The sequence below is a fragment of the Halyomorpha halys genome, unplaced genomic scaffold, assembly GCF_000696795.3.
Source record: "Halyomorpha halys isolate HHAL.00 unplaced genomic scaffold, Hhal_1.1 Scaffold223.1, whole genome shotgun sequence".
NCBI classification, from domain to species: Eukaryota; Metazoa; Arthropoda; class Insecta; order Hemiptera; family Pentatomidae; genus Halyomorpha; species Halyomorpha halys.
The window spans coordinates 1379519-1394514 of NW_027115445.1; the positions used below are offsets into that span (position 1 = coordinate 1379519).

At 33.3% G+C, this 14996-nt stretch overlaps 1 protein-coding gene across 2 annotated transcripts in view; it reads left to right on the top strand.

Annotated features, from left to right (window-relative positions):
- The first annotated feature begins 1181 nt into the window (after positions 1 to 1181).
- Positions 1182 to 14996, top strand: part of LOC106679819 (26S proteasome non-ATPase regulatory subunit 10) — an 18177-nt gene continuing 4362 nt past the window's right edge. The window contains exons 1-4 of one of the 2 annotated variants that reach the window (XM_014419173.2): positions 1182 to 1358; positions 5954 to 6028; positions 10069 to 10118; positions 12382 to 12537. In XM_014419173.2, the coding sequence (XP_014274659.1) occupies positions 1325 to 1358; positions 5954 to 6028; positions 10069 to 10118; positions 12382 to 12537 (315 nt within the window). In that variant the 5' untranslated portion in view covers positions 1182 to 1324. Of the gene's footprint in view, positions 1359 to 5953; positions 6029 to 10068; positions 10119 to 12381; positions 13084 to 14996 lie in introns of those variants that run through there. The other variant, XM_014419172.3, reaches the window with a different exon arrangement.

Genomic DNA, 14996 nt, shown 5'->3' on the forward strand with positions numbered 1-14996 from the left:
AAACACCACCCGTAAGGTATTCGCCTATGATCCTGTAGGACACAGCAATAGCTTTCGATTTTTGTAGGAACAGATACTACTCTCTGTAAGGTATTCGCTGTAGGTCATGGAAAAAGGACTGAGGGTATAGGAAGGAGGAGAGATCCAGTGCAGGCAGAGTGCAATAACAATACAGTTCAATGTTTACAAATATATCTATGGAATATACTAATCCATTAATGTATAATATTCCTTAGAAGGTAAGCCCGTGAAGCAGATTGCTAGGCGGTTGCTACAATTGCCATAGTGCCACTAAAGAATGCCATCGAGAGCTACATGTAATTAGTTAGCTTTTAGTGGATCAGAAGAGCCCATTGTAAGCTTTGTTGATTCAAATAATAAACTGTGGAATATTACAACACATGACATGGTTATTACATTTTAAAAATTAAAGTATTTACAAGAAATAAACATATATCTTTGTCTGATGATTGTTGTTCAGGTCTTAGCTGCCAAGTGCTTTAAGTTGGGTCTTAACGGTTCCTGCTGCTCTTAGTAGTATAGAGCAGTAGATAGGAGCGGTGTCGCTGCAATATAATTAGAAGCACATGTTAGGCTGCATGTAATCCACATTTGCAAATCTAAGACTTGTCCAAGAAAAGAAGCAACAAACAGCAGTATCCACATGCCTGTTTTGCTCTTTTTGAATTTTGTCGGCTATAACAGTCCATTTAATATATTTTTACTATATAAAACAGCTATGTAGGATGTAGATAACAAAAATTCATATAATAGTACTACCTAACTTATAAAGCATACACAAGAGCTAATTATTAACTGCAAAGGTTGGGAAATTCTTTAATTAATTAAAACACGAAGAGCACCAATGTTCATCTGTTGGCAGTTCTAAAACAATGAAGACTGAACACAAACCTGAGGATGCATAACAAGTGATTTTTGATTTGTTACAAAAAACCGACACTCAACAGGTTTGCCCCAAATTCAGGCCAACTTGTACCAACCAATCCATATAACTCATCCACACGCTAGTACCTGCGCAAATTCACCATTATTTCGCAAATGTGTAGAGGCACTTTTAAAAATAGTAAAACGATGAGAAAATTGATTGTAAATTTCCCGCGATGTCCCACAATCCATTGAGAAACAGATGGGAATTAAACTTAGTGACATATTTTACATGTGCACTTAAATTATGAAAAATTGTATGCATTAATTTTTTCATTTGATATTTTTTTTTAAATGTAGGATTATTAGATTATTTTTTGACATTATATGTTTATCTAACAGAAAAACGTTTGAGTAAAAAAAAAAAAAAAAAAAAAAAATGAAAGATAGCTCTTCAGCGAAGGACGATTCTGGTAAGAACTACACAGTTCGTATTCTTTTAAGAAATCCCCACACTTTCAGTCCGAGTGAAAATAAAACCAAAGATGGACGTTCAGATTAATCTTGTAGACCTTTAACGATAGATTACGAAATTTTGAAATTTCTTCAGTTGAAGTTTGAACTGAAGGGGATAATAATGGCCCGGCAATCTTTGTGTTTATTACAAATCGAAAGAAATATTACACAATACCCTTACTATATCTCACAAATAAGCCTCAGTCGGAATGAAAGAGGTGGGGTCCCTTAAAATTCAATTAATGATGCGAGTATCTTAGTGTTTTTTTTATCCCCTCTCCTTGCCAAATCTGGGTGCGGGAGTAGTAGGATAGTGCGTTGGGGTTTGCGCATGCCACTGCTCCTAAAAATCAACAATTTTTTTTATTCTTTTATAAATTAATTATTTAATTATTATTGGGAACAAATTTTTACTGTGGTGCAGCCCAGCACTAGGTTTAGCGCCTTACTGATGGGACTGAACCTTGTCCACTGCATCCCTCTGGGTGCCTCCTGCAGTTACCAGGCTGGTCCAGCCCTCCTGGTCTCAGTCTGGGTCAGCTTCTTCCTCATCTGGTGGCTCGCTGATGTCGGGCGGTCAAGCCCTTTCCGTCGTGAAATGAGTTGGGCTCACCACCACCTTCCACCCTTAAATGAACTCCCTGAAGAAGGGATAATTTTCTTCTTCCATCAAACGGGGGAAGTCCGATTTGGCGAAGGCGAAAATCCCGGTCTTTCTTGACAGCCTTCCTGTTTCAGGAACTCCGCATGTGGGGCACCGGGAGTCGATGTTCTTTCCAAAGCTCTGCAGCTTTCCCCGAAACCCCCCGTGTCCGGATCTGTGAGACCCAATAGTCTGGGAGGACCCATTTAGCCTTCAATCTAGAAAGGACGGTAGGGAAGAATTTTCTCAAAGTAGCGCCCTTCTGGCTACCCATCGTCCATTTTACTCCTGTATAGAATCCTCCCGCAGCATGATGAGCTGGCTAGATTTTGGCACTCAGAATTTTGTTGAGGATTCAGCGTGGCTTTTATGCTAAATTCTTTTGACACTTTGTTCTAGTCCCGAAAATTTCCAAAATCATATTTATATAATTCTAATCAGTTTGTTCCGAAAATAAATATTTGCACTTATGATTCATTTCATTCTGGGTTATAGCCCACAGTCGACCCTGAAATTGTATACTTAACGTAGTAAATGTTTGCAACAGTAGAAGTGGAAATGGGGACATTCTTAGCTCTGAGTTCATTATTAAAAAAAAATTACCTCTATTGGAATTTTTTATGTTCCATTTATCATCATGGTCTGTCTATCAAGGGGTCAAGTCAATAATTATTCTATTTCCAGACGAATATTGTTATTTTAATTACACATTAAAAATAGAAACAAAACAAATCATTTAACTAATTTGACCAGTTTACTAATAATTCTATTTATTTGGAACTTTTTGGGTTGAACAGTTTCCTTCTTATTTTTTTGTCATTTTAAAAAAAAAAGTAATGATCAGTAATTTGCTCTGCTTCATTAACACTCTTGAAATCAATATCTTAACTATTTTCATTGGTCTTCTACTCATATTTTCCTGCCCTCGCTATAAAGCAAACAGTTTTGTTTTCTTTTTGACTCGCATTATAGTGAGGCAACACTATATTTCATGATAGAAATAATAGGTAGAATTGAAATTCATCGTTACTCGGTGTTATTCTTATTACGTATACGCAGAACAGGTCATTGTTCCCGATTGGGAACATTATAGCGACTAATAACATCTTCCATGGTAGACGTTTTTTGAATTTTATACATAGTAAAGGATATATTTGGGACAGAAAAAAAATATATGCGGGTTTATATTACAATTTTTTTTGTAAATAGAGCAGAAACAAATAAAACAACATTATAATTTCATGAATTTTCGAACTCAACTTATATGACACGAGGAAACAGGAAAAATATTTTCACTTAATTTATCATTTTACATAAATTTTGCATCAAGCTCTGGCCGTGAAGTACAACCTAATTGAAGATAAGAGCCCTTATTATAAGTACCACCCAAATAAACCCCTCCAAAAAGGTTCTCTCAGGCTATATTGGGATGAATCAATAATTACGGACCATACAATACGCCATAATAAGCCAGACAACCTCCTTATAGACCTATGAAAAAAAAAAGCAGAACTTATTGATGTTGGGATCCCCAACGATAATAATGTAAGCTCCACTGTGGGAGAAAAACTGGGGAAATACCAGGAATTGGCGATAGAATTGAAAGAAATATATAAATTGGAAGGTGTTACCACTACTCCATTCATAATATCAACGAATGGTCTCATACCAAAATCAACAGTGGCAGGCATGAATGGTCTGGGGGTGCCTATAGAGGTGCTAAGAAAGTCTCAACAGTCAGTTCTCTTGGACAGTGCACGTATAGTGCGAAAAAGTTTAAATATATGAAAAAAAAAAAATAAATCAACAAAAATATGAAGGTGCTTGGTCTTCTAGGTCCCCCACCTCAGATATTCAACCCACAATAGCGAGAACAACCGACCATAATAATAATAATAATCTTTATTTATTCTGGGATAGATCCCTTTAGAATAATTTACAGGCGTCCAAATTAGGCTTTGGAGCCTTAGAGTAAATTACAAAATAGAGATGAAATTACAAAATACCATAAAATAAAATAATACAATGGTTTTTATGGTTTTTATTTGTATATTTTTAGATTCATTGTGGATTATCTCTATAGGAAGTTTGGTGAGTCTATAAATAAAATAATTATTCTTTTGAGGTTAATGACTTCCAATTTAACGAAATTTTTTATTAAAATTACCACATGGTGCAACGTTTCGGGACACAGTCCCATATTCGTGCACCTTAAACATCATAATTTCCTAGAAGAAATTATGAGGTTTAAGGTTGTACCATGTGGTGATAATTTTAATAAAAAATTTCATTAAATTGGAAGTCATTAACCTCAAAAGAAAAATTATTTTATGAATTGACTCACCAAACTTCCTATAGAGATAATCCACAATGAATCTAAAAATATACAAATTAAAACCATAATTAACAGAATATATAAAATACTGATAAAACAAATAAAATAAAACCACTTGTCATATCATAAAACATAAGATGTCTTCTGATAGTAAATAAAAAGAAAAATGATAAAAAATCAAATACAATTAAACTAAAAAGTAATAAATGAAAAGATATAATTTCTGCTAGTATACATATTTACAATTATAAACGAAGATCTAAGACAGAAAATATTTAAAGCTTTTTTGAAACTTTCAATTGTTATTCTTCCGGAATTGGGTGGACAGAAGGTATTCGAAGATACGGGATTTGAAGATTGGAAGGGTATTAGAACTACGACTAAAGGAGGGAATAGAATTCCATAGGAAAGAGGAACGGGTGAGAAAAGATCTACTAAAGGCTGCGGTTCGATTGGCATTTTCATATAAGTCTGAAGGCCGTGAGCGGGTATTGCGGGAATGGGCTGAGGACTTAAATTGAGGGATATCTGAGATGTACGATGGACGGCGGGATTGGATAACTTGAATGAGAAAGGAAGCAAGGAAATATTTACGACGAAAGGTGGGGTAAAGCCACTTCAACTCTTCATAAAATTGGGTGACAGAGGCGTCCCTGGGGACCCCAAAGATGAATCGTACAAAGCAATTATGTCATACTATTTATTGATGATCGACCCTGCGCGAGTTAAAAGAAAATGGTCAGAGCTGCGGTCAAACAAAAATATTTTCAACTTTCTATTTATTGCCAACATTTCGACCAACAATGTAGGGAGGTCTCTGGGCTAGATGCTAAATTTTTAAAAATCAATTTAAATTTCTTTTTGTGCTGTTTAGAGATATTGGCTATAAATAATATGTATGTTATATTTATGTTAACTGCTACTTCAACTTTTATTTCATCTATTTTTCTGTTTTAATAAATCTTTAGACATTTTAAAATGTCTTTTGTTTGCTAAGCTTACCAAAATGGAAGAAAATATAATTGGCTTACTTTACCATAGTGGTACATTTTCTCTAACTTTAGGAAAAATACAATTAAAGGTTCTGTCTATTAAGAATATTTAACGTTTTTTGTTCTAAATTTATTTATTGATAAAACTGTATTAAAAATATATACAATAAGTAAATTTGATATTATAACATGCTAAAGGCATGTGGAGAATTAATCCATTGTTAGAACACCAATAACATTTTTAGAGGAGATCAAGAAGCCATCTTCTTTTCAGACGTTTAGGAGGATTATCAGGTAATGAAGGAGAAGCCAGGTTGAAAACGAGTGGGTTTGGGTGGTTAGAAAGTATTGATATCTGGTTCTTGCCAAATCGGTAACATATGGAACTTTAAGGTCCTCATGAATGACTTATTAGTGACTAAGTAAGGTAGCATTAAGGATTTTACGAAGGATTTCGATTTTTAAGGATCAGGTACGAGAGGAATTCATTTTTTTAAATGCTATGAAATTCATTGACGGCAAACCTTTAGCTTAATTTGAAGATTAGTTAACCAGACTCACTGATATTTTTTTATTTCACAGTTAAGGGTGATGATAAGCAGGAGAAGGAGCAAAAAATTCCTGAAAAAGATATTGACAATGAACAGCCTTTAATTGGTGAGATTTTAAAATTTGAAAACTTGTAAATCACATACACATCCTTTATATTTACATTTTTCATTTAAAATTACTTAAATATTAATTTTTAAATTTCTTTGTGTGCTCTTAAGAGATATTGGCTATAAAGAATATATATGTTATATTTATGTTAACTGCTACTACAAGTTTTATTTCATCTATTTTAATAAATCTTTAGACATTTTAAAATGTCTTTTGTTTGCTAAGCTTACCAAAATGGAAGAAAATATAATTGGCTTACTTTATCATAGTGCCCAGGTACATTTTCTCTAACTTTAGGAAAAATACAATTAAAGAGTCTCTCTTTTAAGAAAATTTTAACTTTTCAATTATTTTTTTTGACTGACCAGAAAGAAGCGCTTTTGGTTAATAGATTTTATAACAGAAGGATGATGAAATTATCCTGATGGGAAATTTTTTTTTTGAAATAGATTTCGCTTATAACCTATTTTTTTTATATTCTATGAAATTCATTGAGGATAAAACTTTGGCTTAATTTACCACTACAAATCTAATATAAACAACGACTATAAATCAATATATTTTAGCAAATATCATGAAAACTACTATTCCTATGAAGGTGAAGGTCATAAACTTCTTTATAGTCCATTAAACTAGCTTTAATTTGAGTGCTAATAGAAATCTGTACGTCATATAGTTCCTGAGATATAGATTTCTCAAAATAAATTAACTAACTACTTATCTGCCAGTAGATTTTTAAGAAAGTTTGCTTTTTAAACAGCTGTATCTCGAGAACTATTGGACGTAAATAGCTCTTTTAGGGCTAATTTTTCAGCAAATTTACTCTTCTTTTAATAATGCTCTCTTAGATTTTCTAGTGTTGTTGGTAGTTTTTATGATATAGAGCTCCGAATGAAAAAATTATGTTTTTTAAGGTTTTGAAAAAGCCGCCATTTTTTATTCCCCCTAGCTATACTTGGCAGACTCATCAGTTTTGACTAGTAATTATACATAGTTTTCATTAAAGTAATCAAAAATTGGGGTGAGATAACTGCCTTTTTTTGTTCCCGGCTCTTGTACTACGTGTTTCCTATCAGAGGAGCAGTGTCGCCATCTACTGTTTTATTTACAAATCAAATAATAAAACATATTTTCTACAACAATTTCCTTCCTAAAATATGTTTTATTATTCCCTTTCATTTATTACCTTATTTTATTTTAATTATATTATTATTAACATATATTTTTTTAATTTTATTGTATCACTCCTATTACAACTACATTAAAAAAGTATCTCGTCATTACTTCTTTAGTCACGTCTTTGGTTAAAACAAAGCAAGCTCGTCTTCGGTCCTTTTGTGGATCACTTGGACTTCTCCCTTTTCAACCGCATCTTTGACAAAATGGAATTTCCTGTTGATGTGGCGGGTCCGTTTTCCATGCCCACCATTTTGGATCCAGTCTAAAACAGCCCTGCTACCAGAGTATATGTTCATAGATTTTTTTTTATAGCCTCAAAAGCTTTGAGTTCTTCGAATTGCTCGACAAACCATCTTGCATCGCATATACCTTCACAGGTTGCCATAAGTTGTGCTTCCATTGTGGACAGGGCCACTAGGTTCTGCTTCCCACTTCTCCAAGCCAGCACAGTACTTCCAACCGTGACAACATGCCCACTGAATGACTGCGTCAGATGTGATGCACCAACCTGGATCTGCTGAAACTTCAAATTTTTAAACTTTATTGTCTATTTTTAATTTAAAGTTTTCGTCCCTTGTAGATATCTTAGCAACCTCTTAAGCAACAGCCAATGAATTTCTCTAGGGTCCGAGTTGAATTGAGAAAGCTTACTGACGGTGTCCTCAATGCCAGGCCTGGTACACCGAGCCAAGTGCAAGAATGATCCAATAACCTCTCTATAAGTAGCTTCTGACACAGATGGTGAATGTTTGTAATCATGCAAGTCAGGACCTTCAACTCCATGGGTGTTAACCGGTCGGCACTCTGTCATTCCGAACCTATTCAGTACGACTGTGTACTGACCCAACTGACTTGTTGGGACAAGTAAATGCAGTTGTCAACCTCTTCAATCTCTACTCCAAGAAATTGTCTTGAAAATGAGAGGTACATGCGGAATCGAGGTACCACTCACTATTATGGGTGGTAGAACATAGAGCATATTCTTTAGCTAAAGATGCTTTGTTCTGTCTCCTAGGATGAGTCCTTTGTGTATCATTGGGTTTATTTCCACAGGATTGTTGGTACTCTTCTTTGTTCAATCAGCAGTCTTTTTTCAGGTGACCTGGCCTTTTGCATAGAAAAAGGATTTTTGGATTATAGTTTGATCGTTTATCGTAATTAACTCTTTATCACTTAACCTTTTTGCGCACTAATCACGCTCGGCTACCAGTTTGTTTTGGAATTTAGGGAGGATTTTATAAAGAAAGACAACCGTTCATTCAATCGTCATATACGAACTAAACATAAAATGTTTTAAATACTATTATCAATTATTTGGTTTATCAACAGTGGCAATTCTTTAAACCGTTCATGAGAAATTTGTGCTTAATCATGATATTCCTGTGAAAATTGAAAAATGTAAGCAAACTGAGACAGATAGTAGTCGAAGATTGGCCCTTACTCATAAGCCACGCCCACGTTATTCATAAGGCTCGCCTTTTATGCTTCACTATTTATTTATTCACACCTGGCAGCTTACCCTCTCAATTTTACTCTTCCTTAATCTCAGCTGTCAGCCAGGATTTCAATTCCATTGGTAGAAAAAATACCGCTTTTATTGAAACAGACAGTCTGTATAGATATTAAATTTTATTTCGTATATGAATATTTTACGAAAGCTTCCATTTATAAAGTTGTGAAATCCTTGCCAAAAATTGAGAATAATATTTTTACATTTAAAAATTTTTAAAATAAATTTAATGTACAGAAATTTTACCTCTATCCTATGAATTTATAAAAATGTACTCGTTGTTTATTAATAGGGCGTAGAGACATGTTATTAATACGGACATTTTTGAACTCAGGTAATTAATCCATACAAAAAAACAATAACAGTTTTTTAGCGCCTTAATCATGGACGGAAGTAAGACGGAAATATTGGAAAAAGTGGCTTTTATTTACATCTTCGGATTAGATATTTGGTCTTATTCTTAAATATGTTTAGCACCATAGCAAAGTCTTAAATATGTTTAGTTTTTTAAAATAGCAATAAATGAAAAGTGTCTATTGCATTGGTTATATTTAATCCCAACTTAGGTAATATTCGTTTCGTGTTTCATAGAGAATTAAATTTAAACGAGTGGCTTGGCTGTAGTGTTGCAAGAGTTATATAGTTTTCCAAACATTCTATTTTTTATTTATTTTTTTTTTTGTTTTAGAAATGATTTTATTTAAAATCTTGGAGGGTTTTTTTTATGGAAATCCATGGAAACTTGCTCCGAATAAATATTTTAAAATAAAAATGGATCAATTTGCTGTTTTTCTAATATTCTTCAGATATAGATTATGTTAGTTTTGATATGCAGAGAATTAAATTATCTTAAAAAAAAAACAAAAAAAAATAAAACATGATGCATCCGATTTTTTTGAAACAGCCTCAAATACATAAGAAGAACCGCTATTAATGAGTTCACAGGATTTGACTTCATAGACTGATCATTTTAGGGATTGTAGCTGTCAATTTTTGAGAAAGTGAAAAATAGGTCAGTGTGTAAATGATTAAAGATCAGCTCATCCGGTTTTACTATATAGATGAGTCATTTATTTTCCAAAATCCTAAAATTCAGTTCAAGTAATAGGATTTAGATGGGTTTAATAAATATATGACATATGTCAATAAATGTTTAATTACAAATTTTTTGTTTTTTAAAAATTATTTTACACGACACAGAATTCAAATGTTTTTTTTATGGCTTTATTTTATAATTATATGGTATATTACTAATAAAACGAAGTTCTAGATAATACATAAGAAAAATAGTTAATGTTTAAAAAATAAAAGATACTAATTTATTCTATTTTTCCATTTGTGTTTTCAGGGGTAGATCCGTCACCCTCGACCCATTATAAACATGAAGGATTTCTCACTGTAGGTACCACGTATTTGTAGTGTGGTGTATTACTTCTTACCAATACAACTCTTAACAGATTAGCAAGTAATAGTATAATTGAGAGGTTTCTTGCGAAAATCTTGCTAGTTGAAAACATTAAAAAATGAGTTGAAGGAGTCAATATGTTGTCATCATATTGTGTGTTAAGCACTGGATAAAAAATTAAAAAACATCAAGCGTTACTGCCAAAAATACCACAGCTTTGGAATGCTTCTAGCAAGAAATCCACTTGTCAGTGGTGCTTCATGCTACTGCCCCTGGTTAATTAGTTAAATAAATTGGTCTCAATGGTGCTACATTTCATAAACAGCATCCCACTCTCAGAGTTAACAAAGTTACGGTTTCTCTTGGTAAATTATCGTTATTTACAGAATTTCACATTTTTCTTTGATAAAATTGTTTCAACTGCTTTAAGTCGTAAGTTATTGGTCGCTTCCTGACAATAACATATATATTAAACATTATTATTCATTGGATTAAAGTGTTTTTATTGAATTCAGTAAAAGCTCCTATGCTCATTCCCTCTCTTCAGCCAGAGAATATATTTTAGTTTTATTCTTTATATCTGCGGAATAATTATTTAAAAAAATATATGTAGCTACTAGTGGAAAGAAGATTTTTGTTTTTAAAAAAAGTTGTTGTTTTTTACTTGAGGATGGGCGGAGGTGGTTGCTAGAAATCCTTCGGTTTAACAGTAATAATGGAAATGGTACCATTCCTTTCTCACCCAACCCTGCCTGTTAGGTAATAGGGTGTTTGTAATGCATACTTACGCTACCACCCGCTCTTGTTAAGTCTAAACAATTTACAGCATTTTTCCTTAGCTGTGCACACAACTTGTAACTTCTCTTCTGTTCAAAAGAAATGGGTAAAACTCTAGAGCTTCCTCCCACTCGTACACAAGGCCCAGTAGTATGTGTAGTTTTCCTTTGTCATCAGCTGAAGGACGTAGAGCCCTGTATCCCTCATCAGCTTCGTTTTCAGTTCCTCATGTTAAAGTGTGATATAAAAATTCACTTTTTATTGTTACAAGTTGCCCTAGGCCAAATGTGAATATATAGATTGTACCACTAGCCGTTGGTGAGTCCTTTGTTTGGCACTACTTGGTAGTGAAGTCTTTCTTGTGATCACTTCGAAGCTGGTGTTCTTTGTTCCCACGACAGTTTGGACGTTTTATGGTATATAACCGTAAAAAATAAAACATTTTATTTGCATCAGCCCGCTCAACACCTCATAGGCGGTACATTCGAATACGACGTCATGCAAAATAGGGGGTGTTTTGCATTGTGCGGCTAGTAGTCCGGGGGAAATTAGGGAAATACTTCCACAGGATTGGCCCTTTTGGAGCGTCGCCTACTGTCGGTTTGATATAAAATGGTACAAGAGCTAGTACCATTTTTATATGGTCAAGAGTAATAGCAACTATATTCTTGATATCAAAGTCAATCATTTGTATTAGAAGTTCCATAACGTCTGAGCTCGTCACAAACTTCGCCCACAGATTGCGTGCAAGATTCACCAAAGGATCATTCAACTTTGGCGCTTGGCCTTAAAGATTAATCCGCTACGAATCATGCCTTCGTGTCTTTACAGATAGTTTAGAAAAAATAGCTCAAAATTTAACTGTACCTAAAAATAAGTGATATTGTATGTATATTTATGATTTATTACGTAAAATGTTTGAAAAACAAGACGGTAAAAAGTTTGCCATTTCCTTAGATCCGTAGGCCTAATATGGCCGATTTTTTTATAGCGACATCCATATATTTTTAGTTTTATTGCCATTAACTCATAAAATATTACAATTAACTGAAAAATTACAAACTTTTTTGTAGTTTACTAATGAACTTTAATTTGAGTCCTAATAAAGTTCTTCATGTTGAATAATTCCCAAGGTACAGTTTTTCCAAAACGAATATTTTTTTTATAAAATATATTAATAAGCTGCGCTAAAGGGATAGACATCCAAAATTAACCATATTACACCGAATAATGAAATAATTATTACTTTCATATGTATATTCAATTATACCGAGGTGTCCGTTAAAAGTTTCACTCTATAAGTTATTTTGAGTACAACTAAATAAATATGTTATATAATATAAAATAAATATATAAATAACCTCTATTATTAATTTATTATCAAAGTTTTTGAAGTTTGGAACGAGTTTTCAAACATCAACCTGTCATTAGTTCGTCCTAAGTCTGTCTGCAAATAATATTAACTTTTCTTTTTTTCAGGGTAGAGAAAGAATAGATCTTCGAGAGTCAATTACTTCTGCACTTAAACTTTCAGATTTAACTCACGGTGATTTGTTGAAACCCAAGGATAAAAAGAAAGGTAAAACCCAGGCTCACTATGCTGCCGAAGAAGGAGACATAAAGGAACTGTGGAAGGTAAACACAAATTCCTTAGATGTGCGAGACGATGAGGGTTGGTCGCCGGTGATGTATGCGGCTTCAGCAGGCCAATTAGAAGCTTTGCAACTACTGCAAAGGAGAAAGGCCAACTTGAATGCGATGGATACCCAAGGGCGCACGATACTTCATATAGCTGCGAATTTCGGCAATAACAATGTTGTAGTTTGGTTGCTGAAATTAGGGTTTGACATAAACGCAACTGATTTTTATGAAATGACGCCACTTCATTTTGCTGCAGCCACAAACCAAATTAGTACCATCCGCTTGCTGCTTGCGCATGGGGCAGATGTGAAATTGGAGGATGACCGTAAACGAACTCCTCTAAAATTGGCACAAATTGCTGGCCATCCTCAAGTAATTGATTTGCTTCGTACTGTGAAAAAGGATTATTTTTAAGTCGGACTAAGCTCTGTGTGTTATTTAAAATATGTATACATATTGTCTACAATTTCCGCTTCTTTTTAAAAATTCTTGTGATTATTCCTCGGATGTAAATAAAATATATGGCTGTGACACATCTAACAAATTTTAATTTTTTTTTATATTGTGTTTGAGGTATTCCAAAGATTTTATCGTAGACTGGTGTTGATTTGTAACAGCTTTAATAGCTTTAGGAAAACATGTAGGGCGACCATGTAGGGGGAAGAATCATAAAAGAAAAGAAATTTGCTAAAATATGAGCCCTAATAGAGTTATTTACGTTAAATATTTTTCGAGATATAGCTTTTTAAAAAGCAACGTTTCAGAAAAATGTTATATGGGACGTACTGAAAGATCAGTAGTTAGTGAATTTATTTATTTGAAAAATTTATATCTCAAAAACCATTTGACGTACAGAGGTCTATTAGCACTCAAATTAAAGTTAATTTAATGAACTATAAAGTAGTTTATGATATTTATCTTCGTAGGAGTTTACATGTACAATGTTTACATGAAATTTGTTTAAATAAATAGATTTATAGCTGTTCGGACAAATTTTCTTTTGCCAAATTTAAATTCATATGTGAATATTATAAAAACTATTACCCATACGAAGATAAGTGTCATAAACTACTTTATAAAAAACTAAATTTCCTTTATTATGAGTGTTGGCAGACATATGTGCGTCTTATGGATCTAAAGATATATATTTTCAAAAATCCAACATTTTATAGGAACAACTACAAATTAACATTTTGTGAGTTTATTTTGTCAAATATCATGAAAACTACTATTCCTACGAAGGTAAAGGTGATAAACTACTTCATAGTACATTAAACTAACTTTAATTTGATTGCTAATAGACATCTGTACGTCACATAGATCCTGAGATATAGATTTCTCAAAATAAATTAACTAACTGATATTTCAGTAGATTTTTATAAATTTATATATGACCGATCACGGATTGATCAGTATGCTGTGTAATGTAGCAACCCGATGTATTTGGGCAGCATGATTGAATAAATTTCTTTCTCTCTCTCTCTCTTCTTTGGAATTAAACTGAAGGCAGATTGGTTAATAATCATTCTGAAAGTAAGAATGGTTTAAAGAAGCAGAAACCACGAAAACGCCCATCTCGGAAAAAAACAAAACAAAAAACATTCTTAAATTTGTCAAATAAAAACAGACATTATTTTTAGATTTTTTTTTGTAAAGATTCAGCGGGACTTGGCTCAGGGCCAGATGAGCAGGGTAGCAGAAAAGATTCAGCCAAATATTGCTAGAGCTTACCAGGAAAATTTTTCTTCAAATTTGTGTCTCGATGACAAATTTGCACTTAAAAAATAATGTGGGAGGTGCTTCAAACAATGAAAAGAACAAGGTTCTTGATCTGAAATTTTAGTATAATAAGAAACTAATTAGATTACCCTCCTGATTGTACAATCTAAATAAAAAAATAAATATCTAAATCTAAATAAAAATCTCCTGATACAACCTCTATAAAATTAGCATCCTTAGTTAAAGAAAAACACTGGCGGTCGAGCATGATCATGAACAATTGACCTCTTCGCATAACTGTTGTTCAAGACACAGTACTTCCTTACAAATTACTGATTACACCTCTCCTTTCACGGGATAAAGTGGTATTGGTTTTAGTGAATATGAAATGTGCTAATTTATTTGAAGAAATTGATTGCCTAACGTTATCTTTGAATTTTCTCAAAATAAATCAAGAAAAGTAGTGTTTTGTATTTTTATAGGGGCCTCTACATGTTGGCCGAGCCATGGCGAACTCTGACATACGCGAACATGTGGATAGGTGGCTCGGCTTGGTTGGCCTAGGCTCGTTGCCGAGTCGTCGAGAGTCGGTTTTTTGGACACAGATCAAAGGGGTTCGTGAGGGCGCTCGTGTAGCATCTACACCATTGTTCTTTGTCTAGTTACAACTGAGAGATGTTAGGAGGTTAAAGGTGTTTGTTGGTACTTTTTATAATAAGTTTTATATTTAATCT